General features: G+C 43.7%; 1 protein-coding gene across 1 annotated transcript in view; it reads left to right on the plus strand.

Annotated features, from left to right (window-relative positions):
• Nucleotides 1-15,788, plus strand: part of antxr2a (ANTXR cell adhesion molecule 2a) — a 72,046-nt gene extending 56,258 nt beyond the window's left edge. Inside the window, exon 17 of the mRNA XM_067521527.1 lies at nt 13,234-15,788. Coding sequence (XP_067377628.1) covers nt 13,234-13,272 — 39 coding nt within the window. The 3' untranslated portion in view covers nt 13,273-15,788. The remainder of the gene's footprint in view (nt 1-13,233) is intronic.
• Nucleotides 15,789-16,584: the final 796 nt, after the last annotated feature.

The following is a 16,584-nucleotide window of genomic DNA, read 5'->3' on the forward strand; positions in this document are numbered from 1 at the left end:
GAACCTCACGATGGACCAGGTCAACATCAGAGTAGCACCTGTGACGAAGGTCGTCGGTCGCTTCCTGGCTAACAAGTGGCACTTGAATGCACCACAAAGGTCACAGCTATCAGCTGCCTGCAGATATACTAAACCTGAACGAAGCAGCCGGAGCATTTTTACACTTCTCTCACTCACCAGACAGTTTACAACGTCTTCTAACAGAGGATGCGTCTGACAGGAAGTTTCACATGACGCAGCACGTTGGCCCTTGTTGGCTAATCAGAGTGGTCTCTCTCACCACAGCGATGGCTGCCAAGACATCTTTACCTCTGGTGTGTCTTCACTGTCCATAGTCTCGTGTCATCGTATGCGCTCGTGTCTCCCGGATATAATGAGCGATAACACGTTAAAGGTCGCGGGCCTGCTCTCGCCCCAAAGGCAGCGAGGTGACTCAGCAACCGAAGTGAGAAGATGAGAGGTTTGCGTGTCAGGGCAGCAAACATGCTGAGCAGGAAGTGATGAGTGGACACAGAGGAGAGGAAGTCGTAGTTTTTAATCAAAGACCTGCTGTCTGTTCCTTTGTTTTTTTTTTTTTTGCTTTCTTGTCCATTGGCTAAATGTCACGTCCTCTTTAGGTTGTTGAAAAAGTTTAAGGGTGAGAAAATGAAATGACAGCAACACGCCTCCATATAATGGGGTTCACTTTTAAATTGATCACTTTAAGACATGGTGGAATCAATTTATATATTATTATTTATTTTTTCCCTTCACTTTCATGTTAACCTGAAAATGGCACATAAGCTGAATTTGTAAGATTCCCAGCAGTGCATCAGCAGACATCCAGAAACAAATCGGACTTTGAAATCTTACGTTTAGTTTTATTTGTGTATCCTTCCACTACACACTTACATGAGGTTTAGTAAGATCTGCCTGTGTGTCTGTTTGTTGTTGGTCCACCCACTTTGTGTGTTTCTGCTCATGTCTTGCCTGCTCAGGTCACATTAACCCACTTCTCACAGTTTGTAGCCTATGCTTAAAAAAAAAAAAAAACAACTCAACACCTCCCTGCAGTCAGCGAGGCTTCAGGCTCCTTCACGCTGTTATATTTCCAGCATCGCTGGCCGATGATAACATTATTTACTGCTTGTATTAATATCCGGCTTGATAAGCATATTTTCCTCAGTAGAGCTAACAAGATGCTTTATCACCGAGCCTTTCCACTCGCTGTGCAGCACCACCACTGCTCGCTCATATTTCCACCCTGTTGGTTTACAGCCTCGTAAATATAAACTTTTCTCCTCGTGAGATTTAAAGCTGGGGTTTTTTTTTTTTGCTGTAAAATCAGATTTAACTTTGAGCATGAAGACAGATTTTGGTGGTGAATTATAGCAGCTGAAGCTTTAGTGTAAATCAACCGTGAGCTCTGCTAAATAAGCAAAACACCTTTTAGAATATTGGAACATGCAACAACAATGCAAATGTGCGGTAGACGCTAATATAGAAAATGGTACAAAAATCTTTAGACGTTATCTTAAAAAAACTACATATTAATTTAGACAAGCAGGAAGGTGTCATCTTTTTGAATGATGAAAATGTTATTTCATTATAAGAGTTTAGCCGTGACTGATTAGTAAAGATATTCTATTAAAGAGGAGCAAACTTTTAAATCTGAGCACCTGAACTCACCTTTAGGCATTAAAATCATATATTTAAGGCTTAAAAATTGAGACGAAACATCACTTGATGTTAAAAAATAAATAAGGGTTATCGTTCATAAAAGATGAATTACATGTTGAAAAATGACACGAGGAATTTTATAAATCGGTTCATCAATGACGCGATGTGTTTCAGAAGTAACTTCTCTGTCTGTCAGAGCCCTGTGTGAAGAAGGCAGCTACAGATGTTCACGTGCTGGCAAACATGAAACTGTCAGAGAAACTAATAACAACAAAGCCGTCACGCCGCAATGCAATTATCTCCTTTTGTGGCTTTGATTAGACGATTTTCCCATTAATGCTTTTGTTTTACCTTTTTTGTAATTGTAGTTAATCATGTCAACTGCAGGAGAGCGCTGCATGTTTTTTGGCAGTTCACGTCGCTGCGTCATTAGCTGCGAATCTGCATCTTCAATTAGTTGATTAACTCTTAACAGGAGAAACGAGGGCTGTGATCTGTCGCGTGCTCACTAATTGCATCTGAAGGATCAATGATTCAGTAATGATACAAATATGAGATGTTTTGTTATATTTGCGGAAAGAAACATTGTCTTGTTAGTTTGTGTGTGTGTTCGCTTGGAAAAATGTGAATATTCATTGCAAATCAAATCCTGTGGTACAATAACAATTAAGAAAAAAAAAAAAACTCACACAAATCAACCTACGAATGTTCAGCCTCAGATTCAGTTCAGATCAGGGTCGAGTAAGACCAGCCTTTGCTTTCACCTCTCGACCGGGAGCGATGCCAAACCCATTTCCCCCTGCATTAGTCTCATCGGGGCCTTTAAGTGCCACCCTGTAGGAGGGGAGCCACCCTGGCATGTGCAACACACTCACACACACACACACACACACACACACACACTGCCCCGTCTTGACAGCTCACTCCAATTACTTGGCCCTTCCTGTCGAATGGCCGGCACATCGCACACGACCCCCTCCAGCATGCCACTGGTGAAGGGGGAAGAGGGGGAACCATGTAGGGAACAGGAGTAGTAACACACACACACACACACATTAACACACACTGAAGGGACACTTTCCAAAAATTAAGGCCAATGAAAGAGTGTCATTCCAAAATGAGATCTCCAGCACTTGAAAATATATCTGCTTACTCTGACAAAAACACGACTGGCATCAGAGTAAAGCGCATTGCTGCTAATGAGTCATCTTGAGACCTTTGTTTACAGATAGGTTTGTGAAGATTGAATCATCTGTGTTTTTAAAATATTGACAGATTAATTTAAGGCAACAAAGTTTAGCCCAAATGGATATTAACCATATTTCTCTCTTGGTGTTGTTCCTTCTAAAGCATAAGATGGAAAAGAGATAAATATGTTCCTGGTTGTTTGACGGTGCAGACAGACGCTGCTGAGAAAAGGTGCTGTTGCAACAACAATGTATTAATTATGTAAATCACATAATTAAAATCATTGTTGCGGTCGTGAGTGAAAACCAAACCAGTGGCTCCATGTTACGGAAACATTCAAATCCGATTCAGGATTTACTGTAGCATCTCTGAGCGGTCGTCCATGAACCCCAGGGTCGGTGGTTCGATGCCCGGGCAGCTCTCCAGCAACAATTTCCCACGGGCATCACTGAAGTATAAAAATCAAAATAATGAAAATATTAAAACAAGTAATAGATGTCTCTGAGTTCTAAATGTCATTGTCAATTTTTGGTTTTAGATTTTGTCTTATCTAGTCAGTGAATCTTATATATTTATATTTTATATCATATTTTATATTTCAGTGCCAATATGCAGCGAAAACGTTACAAACATTTAAAGCACATTCATGAATGAGAAGCTCGCACTGCAGGTACAAAAGGCTTCTTACTCTGAGCAGAGCTTTCAGCACAATTCAACAAAATTGGGGATTTCATGACATGAACGGCGTGTGATTTACTGTTAATATTTTCCTTCTCACACTTTTTTTCCCACTGACCACACACTGGTTCCTAATGCAGACAAGCATGTACTGTATTGTGGTTTAACTGAAGTTGTGTCGCCCTTGTTGCCTGCAGAAATGGGATTGTTTGTTTATATTTTGCACCGTTTTTAGATTTCGAAATGCAGAAATTTCCTCCAGCGTCACGGATGCTGTTAACTCCTATTTTAATCACCAGTTTGTGCACTTTAATTATCTGAAAGTGCTGAGGTCTCAAGCAAACAACAAGGTCCATAAAGCGGAGGCACACACACATATTGCGGTCAAGAATTAACGGGCAAATATTACACACGCTTTATTTAAGCACTAAAAGATGAGGAAAGATGCTTGTTGATGGGGCCGTGGCCTGGAGACATGATGTGAGCTTATGTTTTTAGTGCACTTCTGAGCGTTTGTGGCGTCTCTCCTGGTCTCTCTGGGAGGACGGTTGTGGTGATGACACGTAATTTAAAAGTACAGATGAGCCCACTGGCTCTCTGCGGACGCTGATACGCCGTGGCACCCAGTAGAAAAATTAACAAATGGCCCCCCTCTCTTATTTTTTGGGTTTGGGTTTCATGAGTCCCTGCTCAGAAGGGATGCACATGTTGTTTGTGCATGTTGAGCTTTGGAGACACTGAACAGCTGTGTGTCCACTGCAGAACTGCCTTCATTTCTTTATTTTATTTTTAGGCTGGAATTTAGCATGTTTTGGTCTTTTTAATGTTTGATTCCTCATTTGTGAAGAAGTTTGCCAATACGTACAACATTTTTTTTCCCTCTATTTTCTGTTGCCAACTAGCACCTAAGAAACTTTAATCTACTGTAGATTCTTCTCTTTGGTGCTTTTGCACAATATTAAAATGTCACACTATAATTTTCCAATTCCAATCTGCCCACCTATCTGCTTTTCCACCTAACTCTGAATGCTGCTTGCATTTTTAGCAACCACACAGAAGGCTGCAAAAGGCTCAAACTTAAGGTATCACGACCCTTAAGAAGTATCTAAACTTTAATCAAAAGAACACAGAGCTCCGAACAGGTTTTCAGTGGCCCTGTAGCACCACCGAAAGCTGTGACTAGTTCTTCCTACAAGCATCTGTTTCGCACTACTAGCTAAAAAGGAGACTGGCGGAGTGTTTTTGTGAATGCATTACACAACAAATGGTAAAATTGTGCAGCATGTGGGCATCATGTGGGAAATGGAGGGAAAGAGTTGGGTGATTTTTTATTTTTTTTTTAATTTTATTTTTTTACAAGTCTAAATGTGAGGCTGTCACCTCGCAGGTCATCAAACAGGCTATCAGCTGGCTCACACGTTGGACAAAAGTAGCACTGTACCAGGACAAGGTGCGGCCTGTGAACCAGCTCTTCCGTGACAGTCAGTCCATTAGCTGCAGACCCAGTTGTCTGACTGCAGTGGGTTGACTTGGAGGAGGCCTGTCGAAATCACTACAGCACATATCAGACGAGAACAATCTCTCCTCTGTCTGATCCTCCTGGCACCGCTCCACGCCGATCCTCCCACGGTCTCCCTCTCCTATGATTATTTTATCGTTTTAAATTCTTTATGCCGCATTGCCGTGGCATCGGCCCCGCTAGAGCAGAGCGGCACGTTGGCCATACAGTACATTCACACTACAGTTATTTGGACGGCGCTCCGGTGTGGCTCTGTCCCGGTCCCTCGGTTGGATTCTGCTCGTCCATTAGTGCCATCTGTGCCTTCCTGCGCCGTCTGTGAGGGCCCCGTCGACGCCAAAACGATTGGCATTTCTCTGGAACAACCAGAGGGACGGTGCCCAGAGCTTTTAGCTGCCAATGATGTGCACTTACTCTGACAAAACCAGAGAGGGTGTGTGTGTGTGTGTGTGTGTGTGTGTGTGTGTGTGTGGGCGGGGGGGAAGCAAACAGGAGGCCCAGGCAGGAAACAGCTGCACCTACAGTGCTGCAGCATCCATGTTCAATTCTCGGGAAGTAGCACTCACCCCTGCAACAACAGATAAATAGCTAATGCAGATTTACATTTTAGACGTTTCTCTTGCACACTGACTGCATGGTGAGACAGGTGGGCCTGCTACCCACCCGTTCATCCTGCTCCAACAGGCGCAAACGCACCACACAAGTATTGTAAACATGTGTTGTGTTGTAGGTATTATGGTGGAAGAGAGCAGATTTGTTTCCTCTAAAGTGTCTTCTGACAAGCCCCTAACTTTAACAGTGTTGTTAGGTGGTCTTTGTTCTCGCTGTACTGTTCAAATCCCCCAAACATGCATTAAAAGATGCATAAACATGAAGTATAGCAGATAAATAATTGTCACTGTCACCTGCTCATTTTATACATATTGAGGTTTTTCACTCATGTCACCAAGTCACATGGTGCTTTATTTATTTGGCGGCCATATTGGACGTGTTGCTGACTGGACGGCAGCTCACACGTAAAACTGTCTCCTGCCGTATTTGCCGTGCTGGTTACGTTTTAGGATGCTGTGCCATGTGACTCGGTGGTCTGTTGAGTCTGACGGACACGGTTTCCTCAGCGGTGGGAGGTTATGCTGAAAGTTTAATCATGGCGAGAGACGAAACGGGCTGGGAAGCTTGCTGGGTGTCGCTAAGGTAGAAATCTACTGTGTAAGTACAGACCTTTGAGCAGACGGCGCTTTCTGTCCTGAAAACTTGAGCGCAGTCAACTCTGTTTCCGAGTGGAGGTGAAGGGTTCAGCACAAAATACAGAACTGCTAGCAGATAATCCAGAACCTGGACTCTTTCTCCACCATCGTTTTTTCTGTCTTCTCCCCGCAGTAAACGATGCTCCTGTCTGCAGGAAATAGGAGTCCGTGACTCTCTGACAGCCTGCAGGCCATATGCTGCAGCCTGCTAGCATAACGTTTTACTGCAAGCTGTTGCTCACTCCCTGTCTGCTCTCAGGGTCAGTGAAGTAGCCATTACAGCCCGATTACCCATCAGCCACCACAGTGAGACTCCCCACTGGAGCCGCTGCCTGAGAATACAGAGTCAGAGGTTGGGTTTTTATATCATCATAAATTATATCTGTAAACTTTTGTCATTGCTTTCTGATCAGGAGCTGGATCACGAGGTTTACTGCACATATATTCGTGTTACGCAGACAGCGTGACACTCGTCATGCAGACATAGGTCTACAGCTGTACTAGTTGGCGTTAAATACGTGCACTTTATGTTTCCTTGTAGTTTAGCTTTCGTTTAGTTTAACCCTGTGTAGCCTGTGTGGTTGTGTGTTTTGTGTAGCATAGTGGTCTCGTGGGGTGTTGTTTAGTTTCAATGTGTCCCGTTCACACTGTATATGGTCGAAGTGACAATAAAAGACGTCACATGACTTGACTCGACGTGTAGCTCTGCCATCATAATTACTGCAACACAGTCTAATTCCCACATATCATGTAATGCACAATATGTCAAGTGGTGCGTTGACAGTTTTGTATTTTGTGTGTTTACTTTGTTTGTCTTTGTCAGACATATAGTGTTTTAGAGTTTGTTTCAGAGGATCCTGTGCTTCTAATGTACTGAAGGTCATAGTTGGGACTTTTACCCATTGTCCTGCTCGTATATAAACATGGAGGGATTTATAATGCGGGTATTAAGTGCAGACCAAAATGCTTTTTCTGTTTTGCGACAGCAGCTGAATTTCAGCTCAGACTCATCTTCCAACATATCTGCTAAACTTCACAGTAGTGAAAGGAGTAACTGTTTTTCATGTCCCCCTCCCATGTACCTTATGTGCTTGTATAATCTTTATTCATCTCTTTACAATGAGAAGAAATGCCCGAGTTGTCAGCGAGCATCATGTATTTGGCCGAGTCTCAGGTGGCTCTGATTTCCCAGCAGGCCAGATGGCAGCGCTGTGTGGGCTGTGTGTGTGTGTGTGTGTGTGTGTGTGTGTGTGTGTGTGTGGACGAGGGGCTGCGAGAAGAGGGCCAGCAGCCTTGTGAAGGGAAGATTGCTCACACTCTGGCTCTCTCCTCTGTCCCCGTGCAGCTGTGCTTCTCCCTCCAACTTGAACTTTTAATTTGCTCAATATGTGGCAGAGGACACGGGAGTACAACAGAACACATGCCTGGTGACTGAGGGGAGGACGGCGCTGAGAGGAGTTGTGCTTTAACTTGTCAGAGTCGGCTGTTTCCAGCAGAGAGGAGGAGTGTGGATCTCCGACAGGAACAGACACAGACACTTTTTCTTGTTGAGTCTTTGTGCTCACGGTTCTTAGGGTTGACTGCAGCAGCAGGGAGCAGTTTAAACTAACATCAGGGCTTAAAAAAAGATTTAAATTCAAGCTCCAGTCCCTCCGGAATTTCAATTACTACACTCTGTGATGTCCCTGAACACATCATGTGAGAACAGCTGATGAGAGTTTGTTAATGCTCCGTGCTTTTGATTTTGTAAACGAGGCCTTCGCTGATGTTTAACATGCTTCTTCTCGGCTGTGGTTGGGGGAGAACTTGTTAATGAATGTTACTAAACTCCCCTCTGACGTCTCTATGTAAAAATATCTCTGTACTTTTAGCTGAAAAATGAGTCCAGATGACATGAGACGGAAGAACCTTCAGCTTCCTTTGTCGCATACTGTCACATATTCCACTACTCATATTGTGGTGGGATACAAACAAAAGTTGTTTTGCCACAAAAAGGAAAAAAAAAAAACTGAAGAAAGGCTGAAACTCACAAAAACTGATTGTAGTGACAGATGCTGTTGCATGTTAGTGTGATGGCCTGTTTGCATGACATCTGTGTGTGTGTGTCACTCAGGACACTGAAGTTTCTTCTATACAGGTTGCCTTTGATTTATACATGTGTTTTTTTTATTGTACAAAACAAATGCAACCATTTATGCAGTTTTCACTTGTTTCAGCAACTTTATCACATCACATTCCAAACAATTACAACTTGAATCACAGGGTTGTTTTTTGTTGTTGTTGTTGTTGTTGTTGTTGTTGTCGTCTGCTTTTTTTGCTTGTTTGTTTGTTTTTTTCTTGTCACATCAATCACAAAAAAAAGAACATGACCTCTCACATCCTGCTCTACTTCTAATAGTGTGTCTCTTTAGTAATTATGGCCCTTTTTTTTCCTTTCTTGCCTTTTTTTAACCCTCCTGTACGATACCACTCGTTTTTGTAGTCAATGCGGCCGCGTACCAGCTATTTCCCCCAGAAACTGAGCACATTTTTGACCTTTTCAAATAATTAAAAAATTCAGCGCTTGTCCTATTATTGTCTGACCAGTTTACACATTGTGTAAAAAAATAAATAAATAGAGAAAACGTCAGTCTGACGCTTTCGTTGTGATTTTCAGGCGAGAACAAAGAATTTTAGAACCTGTTCGCCGAGAACTACATGAGTAGCACATGTATGTAGTAAAGAATGGAGTGTGTGCAGCAGTAGCTCAGTACTTTGCAGTATAAATTGGCTGCTCAGCTCATTAGCATTTTGTCAGAACAACAGACAAATGTTGGAATAATGTGAGGAGTGTTGCAGTCGTCCTGTTGCTGTTGGATTAAGTAAGCCCTAGATTAACTAAGCTACTGTATAGGCTGCAAAGCTCTAATGTGGGGAAAAAAGTCTCTGTTCTGGTAATAAAGTCTTTCAAAGCCTGTAGCTTATCAATGCAAAATAAGCATCTTGCAACTGGATTACAACTCTCATGCTTGCAAGTGTTTTCACACCACAGTCCAGATGGGAGATTCGTTCTGTAACCTAAATGGATGCTGCTTTCCTGCCACTTCCTTTTCATTTCATAGTTTTTTTTGAGCCGTAACCGTCAATTCATACAACAAGCTGGGAGCTGTGCTTATTTCCTGTTGACCCGCGTCAATCGTAAGACGGACTCACGGTCGGGACCAGCTACCCTGTCAAAACACTGGGAACTTTGGCGAGATGCAGGACGGGTGGACGAGTGGATGGGTCAGCCCTGCTTTCCATCCACTCAGAAGATGTCAGACCAAACCCTCAAAGGCAGAGACATTTTGGTGCCTTGTAGCTTCAGACTTTCGGGAGCAGAACTTATTACCTACCTGAAGAAGAATAATTGAACTGAAAAATCATTATTTGCTGGTGTTTAAAGTCCATGTTGGTACATTTTACCAACACAGTTTTGCATATTCTCAGCTATTAGAAACAAAACTAACTCCTTTCCCAGACAAGACTAGGCTTAAAACTTTCCTTTTTGATAAAGCTTATAGTTAATAATCCTCACTCAACCCTAAGTAGCTTTTCTCTATACATTTATTTGTCACCACTGTATGCCATTAATTCTGTGTCCTACAACCTGTACAATGCTTTGTTGTTGCTTTTTTTTGTTGTTGCTTTTTGTTGTTGTTTTGTTGTTGCTTTTCGTTGCTCTTTTCTTTTCTTTCTCCACTTTCCACTCACCCCAACCGGTCAAGGCAGATGGCTGCCCACCCTGAGCCTGGTTCTGCTGGAGGTTTCTCCCATTAAAGGGAGTTTTTCCTCTCCACTGTTGCCTAGGGCTTGCTCAAGGGGGATTTGTGGGTTTACTTCTACATACTTGTGTAGTCTGGACTTTATTCTGTAAAGTGCCTTGAGATGACTTTGTTGTAAATTGGCGCTATATAAATAAAGTTGAATTGAATTGAATTGAACAAGCAGTAATTATTACTGAGTGCAGTGTTGAGTGAGTTTGTTTACGACGCACAGATCACAGACCCTAACATCCAATGTGCAGCTCTTTGTTATGAAATGATAAGTTCAGTGACAAAAAATGAAGCAAAACCTTTTAAGTTTTGGCCTTTGTTTTATTTTTTTCTGACTTGATTTTGACTTTATGCAGCAGGTCATGTAAATAATTGTACGAACCAAGAAATGATAAAAAATGGGAAACAATACCCTGAGATCTTCTAATGGTTTTTGCATTATAACATGAGCCAGTTAATTTAATATTTAAAGGACAGACAACACTTTGAGATTCATGCACTGGACGACATTTCATACATTTCTTCTGAAGCAGAGTGTCTGTAATGAACCGTGTTAATCAGTCTTCATTTGAAAGTGGGCTCCTCTCTCTGACCCCCCACCACCACCTCCCCTTCCTCTTGTCGCTTCACCTCCCCGTCTCTCCACCTGACTCATCCTCCCGTCTATCTGCCGTCGCGCTCCCGTCCGTCTGATGAGATTTCACTGACATTCCGTGCTGACACATTCAGACTATTGTTCTGCGGCTCCGGGTGGCACAGGTGGGGCCTTCGTCTCTCCAACATGGCCCAGTTACCAGGCAGCGTTGGCTGCCAAGTCAGGCCTCCGCTCATCCGAGAACAGGGGAGCTGGAATGGGGTTGACCGTATTGTGCTGCACCTGCTTCGCCCTCACACCAGATCCCCCTGCTTTGCCTGCCATTCTGCCGCCGCAGAGAGCGCTTCTTCCCTCGCCCGAGCCCCCCGCGCCGTAAAACCTGGAAAATCCACTGAACTTAGCCGCTCTGATGGCCACGGCCAAAACAGCATCTGATGTGCCTTATTTGTTGACTGTGTGAGATTAGTTGCAGAGGGTACACGTCGAGGGGCTTACCATGCAGAGATGGAGCGAAGCCCCCACCCTCCACCAAACACCCGACAACCCTGCCAAATAATGAGAAATGGAAGATTCTCCAGCTTGTCTAAAGCTCTCGTCACAGTCGGTCCATGCACACTTTGCTCCCGAGCCAAACTGTAGCGCGGATACTGTAAGAGCTGCCGAGCCAGAGGAGCTGGCTGCCGACATCAGCGTTCAGCAGGCGGCTCCTCGGCCAACGTCCTGGTCATTTGTGCCCGTCCATAAGACCTCGACAGGAAGCTGCCACCTGGACTGCGTGAGGCCTGTGCATGTGCAAGAATGCGCGTTTGTTTTCTCAGGATGAGAGAGCAAAGAAAGTACAGCTGAAGAATCGGCACGTTTCAGCTCAGATTCAGTTCAGCACATGGATCCGATCGTTTCAAATCACATTCAGTGCTGGGAACTTTTTAAGTCGCACGTTTCTGAGCACACACCTCACCAGCACTTTCCTCAGTGCGATTGTCCATCTGCAGGATTAATGTAGTCCTGCACGAGGACCTGTTCGAGTTCCCTTTAATAAGGATTCATAAATATCACTGTGATCTTCCAATCAACCAAACGCATCTAAGCCATCAACACCACGTCTGAATAATACTGCATCTTTACGATCTACTATTTACTAAGTAGTAAAGGCTCAAACTTTGCCCAAAGCAGAGAGAACAAAGGAGGATAACTGGGTCAGGATCCTGAGAAGCTGGTTGAGGGGGAAGAACTGCTCACAGCCTGATGTTTCAATAAAGTGTGTTGTCTTTATGCAATTTAGTAGAAGGATGTTTTGCAAATTCGAATTTTTATTTATACTTTACACAGCGTCCCAACTTTTCTGAAGATTAATCAGGTTACTTCAGTCAGAACGTGGTTTCACTTTCACTTCACATCCTGTCGTCAAACCACCAGTGGCATATTTTTAGTCCACTTTTGGACGAGAGACTTGCTTTTGTGATGTGAGACTTTTCTTGTTTTGTGGAAAGCTGAACACGGTGAGAAGACGCCGTGTGTGGCGAGAGGACGTTTCTTCTTATGTGAGACGCGATGTTTGGGCTTCGGTTGAATAATTTGGGATACGATGATGCACCACTTAGCGTTCGAGTTATGGCTCAACGCAGCCGAGAGTCTCACGGTAACTTTACTCTTCAACCCGCGTTCGCACGTTAGGCCCTGACGGCAACAGCTGAAGGCTTTTGTTTTGGAGTTTTTATTCGTGATGGTGAAGCTTTTCTCTCGGCCATGAAGGACGTCTGTGCTGCAGAATAAAAGCCTCGTTCATCCCAGTAGATACGAGCACACGCGGGAAAGGCAGCGTTGGCTTTTACTGGAACTTTCCATGGTGATTTGGGGGAACCAGACCTCTGAGAATACTCCTGCTGGTGCTCTTTAAGTTGGCACCGTGGTCACATATGGAGCCACTCGCTTCTCCTAAAATATTAGAACAAACTGTCTTGTACAAAAAACAGAGTTACTGCAGCTGTAATACAGTAAGCACACTGCAGAGAGGCAGGTGTGTGTGTGTGTGTGTGTGTGTGTGTGTGTGTGAGAGAGACAGAGCAAGTGTGAGGTTGGAGGCCTGCTGGCTGCTGGGGATTCGCTGTGCGAGAGCTCCCTCTTGGTGCCAGTCGGCCTACTGTTGGTGAACAGGCCTCTGCTATGCTGAGAGGCTCAGACAGCTGCTTCCACACACACACACACACACACACACACACACACGTTGGGTGAGTCGGTGCACAGGAAGAATAATCTGATATGTCTTTTTTTGTGTGTGCGTTCTCAGAAAGGCTGTGAGGTTCAGGAAGCTGCAGCTTCATGACTCAATGTTTTGTTTAAATGCGGTCGGCAACAATGTTGGTAGAAGAGCTTGAGCTGAGAAAATGCATATTTGAGCTGTTTGTTCTTGTATTTATTGAATATGATGTTACATTTGTTTGTTTTTTTGTTTTGTTTTTTTTTTGTCCATCACACTCATCTTTTGTCTTTTTATTATTTGAACAGCACTGGTTATTAAAAAAGTAAACTCCTTCTCTCTGTCTTTTTTTTCAGGGTCGGTGTATGAATTTCAACCGTGTGCAGCATCAGTAGAAGGGAAGAAACCACCGGGTGAAAATTTCCTGATCGCTGTGGACAAAAGGAGCATTTCCATTCTTTTTTTCTTTGCAGCCACTATGTCGTCACTCCGCTTCACTTTGGGCACAGTTTCACTTGTAGTTGCTCAGACTTTGAAGCACACAGGGTGAAATGTAACTTTTGTTCTTTAAGTTATTTTCTACCTTTTGTTTAAACCAAAGAAAGTGAAAGCAGAAGCACAGGGAGCAGTGAGCACTCACACTTTGTTAGGTTTTTTTTTGTTGTGTTCCCACCAAAGGCCTAATGTATCATCACCATTTTGTGCCTTCTGTGAAAAACCTAATTTCATGGCCACAGACGGAAGCTATCTTTAAAAAAAAATAAAAATAAATAAATAAATAAAGGAAACCCGGACAAAGGGACTGTTGGCCTTTGGCGTGTAAGTGGGAATAATCCCAGCGGGCCTCACAAGTGCAGAAGTCCATTGCCTTTTGGCAATGTCTCATCACGGATCCTCTCCAACTTCAGCAGTGCCGGATGCCTGGCGGCCGCCCTTTGACTGGCTTATCTTGTCATTTTAACACTGAGAAGTGCACACGCATGACAAATTGTAGACAGGATGCCCCAAGGTATTGGAAGGCATCGAGACTTTGCCCTTTATTTTATTAAATTTTTTTTTTTCCGAAGACACCTTCCTTCCATTGTGCACCCGGGACGGTGAAATTAATAGAGCGTTATTCGACCGCGGGACAACCTCCTGACCAGCATGATCTCCAGCGAGGTTTGAGGGATTGATGCCTTTAAGACCTTGACATGGCGCTTGGTGTTTTTTGCCCCTGTTTTCGGCACAGTCTGCTCCCTGCTCAGCAAGGCGTAGCGCATCACAGCCCATAAACAAGCCCATCAGTTAGGACTTCAAAGATATAGATACAGCTGCCTCGGCGCTGCTCTGCCCGCCGTCCCAATCCTCCGAGGGCTCCGCGGCCGCGTCACAAGCCACTAGTTCTTTCGGCAGCGGAATATCAAAGTTTAATTAAAATAATTAAAGGCAACAGGGAGCAGCAGCCTGTGAAGACTTGGCTGTCTCTGTTTTACGCCTTTTGACATTGAATGACCTATTACTGCGTTACTCACAGGAGAAAAGAGGACACCGCACCACGGTGACGGTGTACCACGTCCCAAACGCAAACCCAAAGCAACGGATGCGATGGACGGATAAGTATTGTTCATTTCCAGAAATGATCTGCCTGCTTCCAACCCCCCCAAACCCCACCCTCTCCGCCCCCCAACTCCCTCAGCCCAAAAAAAGCAGAGTATATGTATTTATATATATTGTGGATTTCTCAAGCACGCTGTCATGCCGCCCATCCCAAATGATGTTAGTGTGAGCGGAAACACTGAGGGGGAGGAAAGGGGGCAGCAGCTGAAGAAAAAGGCTCGAATGATCCAGTCACTTCGGATACAGTACTTCAGATGCAAAATGGATATTCGAGTCGAAACCTGACAAAGCAACGCCGGCTTTGACGGGAAGCCGTATAGACAATGACCAGTGGCTGGGTCAGTGGGATGTCTCTGTGCAAGCAGGGAAGCTTATCAAATGACAGGAAAATTAAGTGCAACAACCATCAAGTTTGAGGGGGAAACGGGTGAGCGTCTCGCATTCGGTGGGCACAGGAGTGCGGGAGACGGTCTAATTATTCCTTTGTGTCCCCCCCCCCCCCCCCCCCCCCCGTCCTGATCAGGGGGACATAAGTAATTCCGAATCGAATCCTCGGGGTGTGCTGGTATTTATGTCCGACTTAAACGCTTCTTAGCCTCTTGCGTAATTTTTGCGGGCTGACCTTTAGTGGGCTCGTCAGCCTCTTTCCGGACGCTCGGTGGACGAGGACATTTTAGCACTTGGACATTTAATGTTACAACCAACAGCACAGGAAGCCGAACTAATGAGACATTTCCATAGCGGTCACAACGCAAGTCGCTCTGCTAGAAACACGCCGCATGTGCCCTGTGTGTCACACTATTCACTTTTTTTTATTGTTGATGAAAAGACAATTTCCTTGATGCCTTTGTGTGAATTGTTACCTTTGATGAAATCATGTATTTTTATATTTCTGTACTAATGAAGTTTGCCATTTTAAGGCTCGAACCAAAAAATACTCTTTTTAAACCATGTATTCACTTTTCCAGCTGTTCTTCCAAACAGGAGGATTCTCTTCATTTGCATGCACTGTTTTCTACATCAGCTCACTGAATGTCCAAAACTGTAATTTATCATTTATTGTCTTTCAAATTGTACAGTGTTTTTTTTTTTTTTTTTTTTTTTATGTGTACGTAGCACCTTTCAAGTCCAGGTTCAAGTCACACAAGCTGCACGAATGTGTGTGAGTTGCAGCCAAATTGGCAAAAACATCTTTGTTACAAAGTGTTTGTGTTTTTTTTTTTATGAGTTTTTCACTGTTTTAATTGTAGACGAACTATTCCTGTGATTCTTTTAGTCTGTTATGTCAAATATATATTCAGTGTCAAGCAAATAGAGTTTCTGTGTGTTTTTGTTTCCTTTTCTCCTTTTTTTGTTTCCTTTTTTTTTTCTTTCTTACATGTCAGTGTGTGTGTGAGTGTGTGTGCTGGTAGGGGTGGACATGCTAAAGGCGATCTTTAATTGGGCCCTTACAGATTTATAGGGCCCGACAGGGAACCTGATTATACTGTGTGTGTGTGTGTGTGTGTGTGGACAGTGGAGTGGACAGTGAGCAGCATCTCCCCCTGCAAAGTCAGTCACTGGAGGCAACACACACACACACACACACACACACACACACACACACACACACATACCTCCAAGGTTTTCAGCTCCCCCAAAATTAGGTCTTGCATTTAGTAAAAAATATGCGCTCGTACACCTTCTGCTTCTAACACGCCAGCTGAGTTGTGTGTGTGTGTACATACAATACTGGTTCCTAGGACCTCACTTAGGTTTGACTCTCATACCACATCTCTTTTCCCTCTTTTGTCATCTTTTCACAACAATTCTCCTCCTTCCATAACTTGATGGAGAAAATGTGATCTATATGTGATGTTTGTTTGTTTTTGTTATTGTTTTTTTTTTTAGATCACACATTTTAATTTTTCTGAGTTTGGCTTACGACATATTTTTATTTAAGGCAAACTCATGTTATCATTTATCATGTTTGTCGAGCAAATGAAATAAGAAGCTCTTCAGTTTTCCAGACAGAGAAGAAGCTTTGACACACAACAGTTGTTTAAAGCGAGGATACACCTGTGGGTTTAAGGTCGCGCTGTTGACACTGCATGTCAGGACAAAAACAC

This window comes from Channa argus, chromosome 11 (assembly GCF_033026475.1).
Source record: "Channa argus isolate prfri chromosome 11, Channa argus male v1.0, whole genome shotgun sequence".
NCBI classification, from domain to species: domain Eukaryota; kingdom Metazoa; phylum Chordata; class Actinopteri; order Anabantiformes; family Channidae; genus Channa; species Channa argus.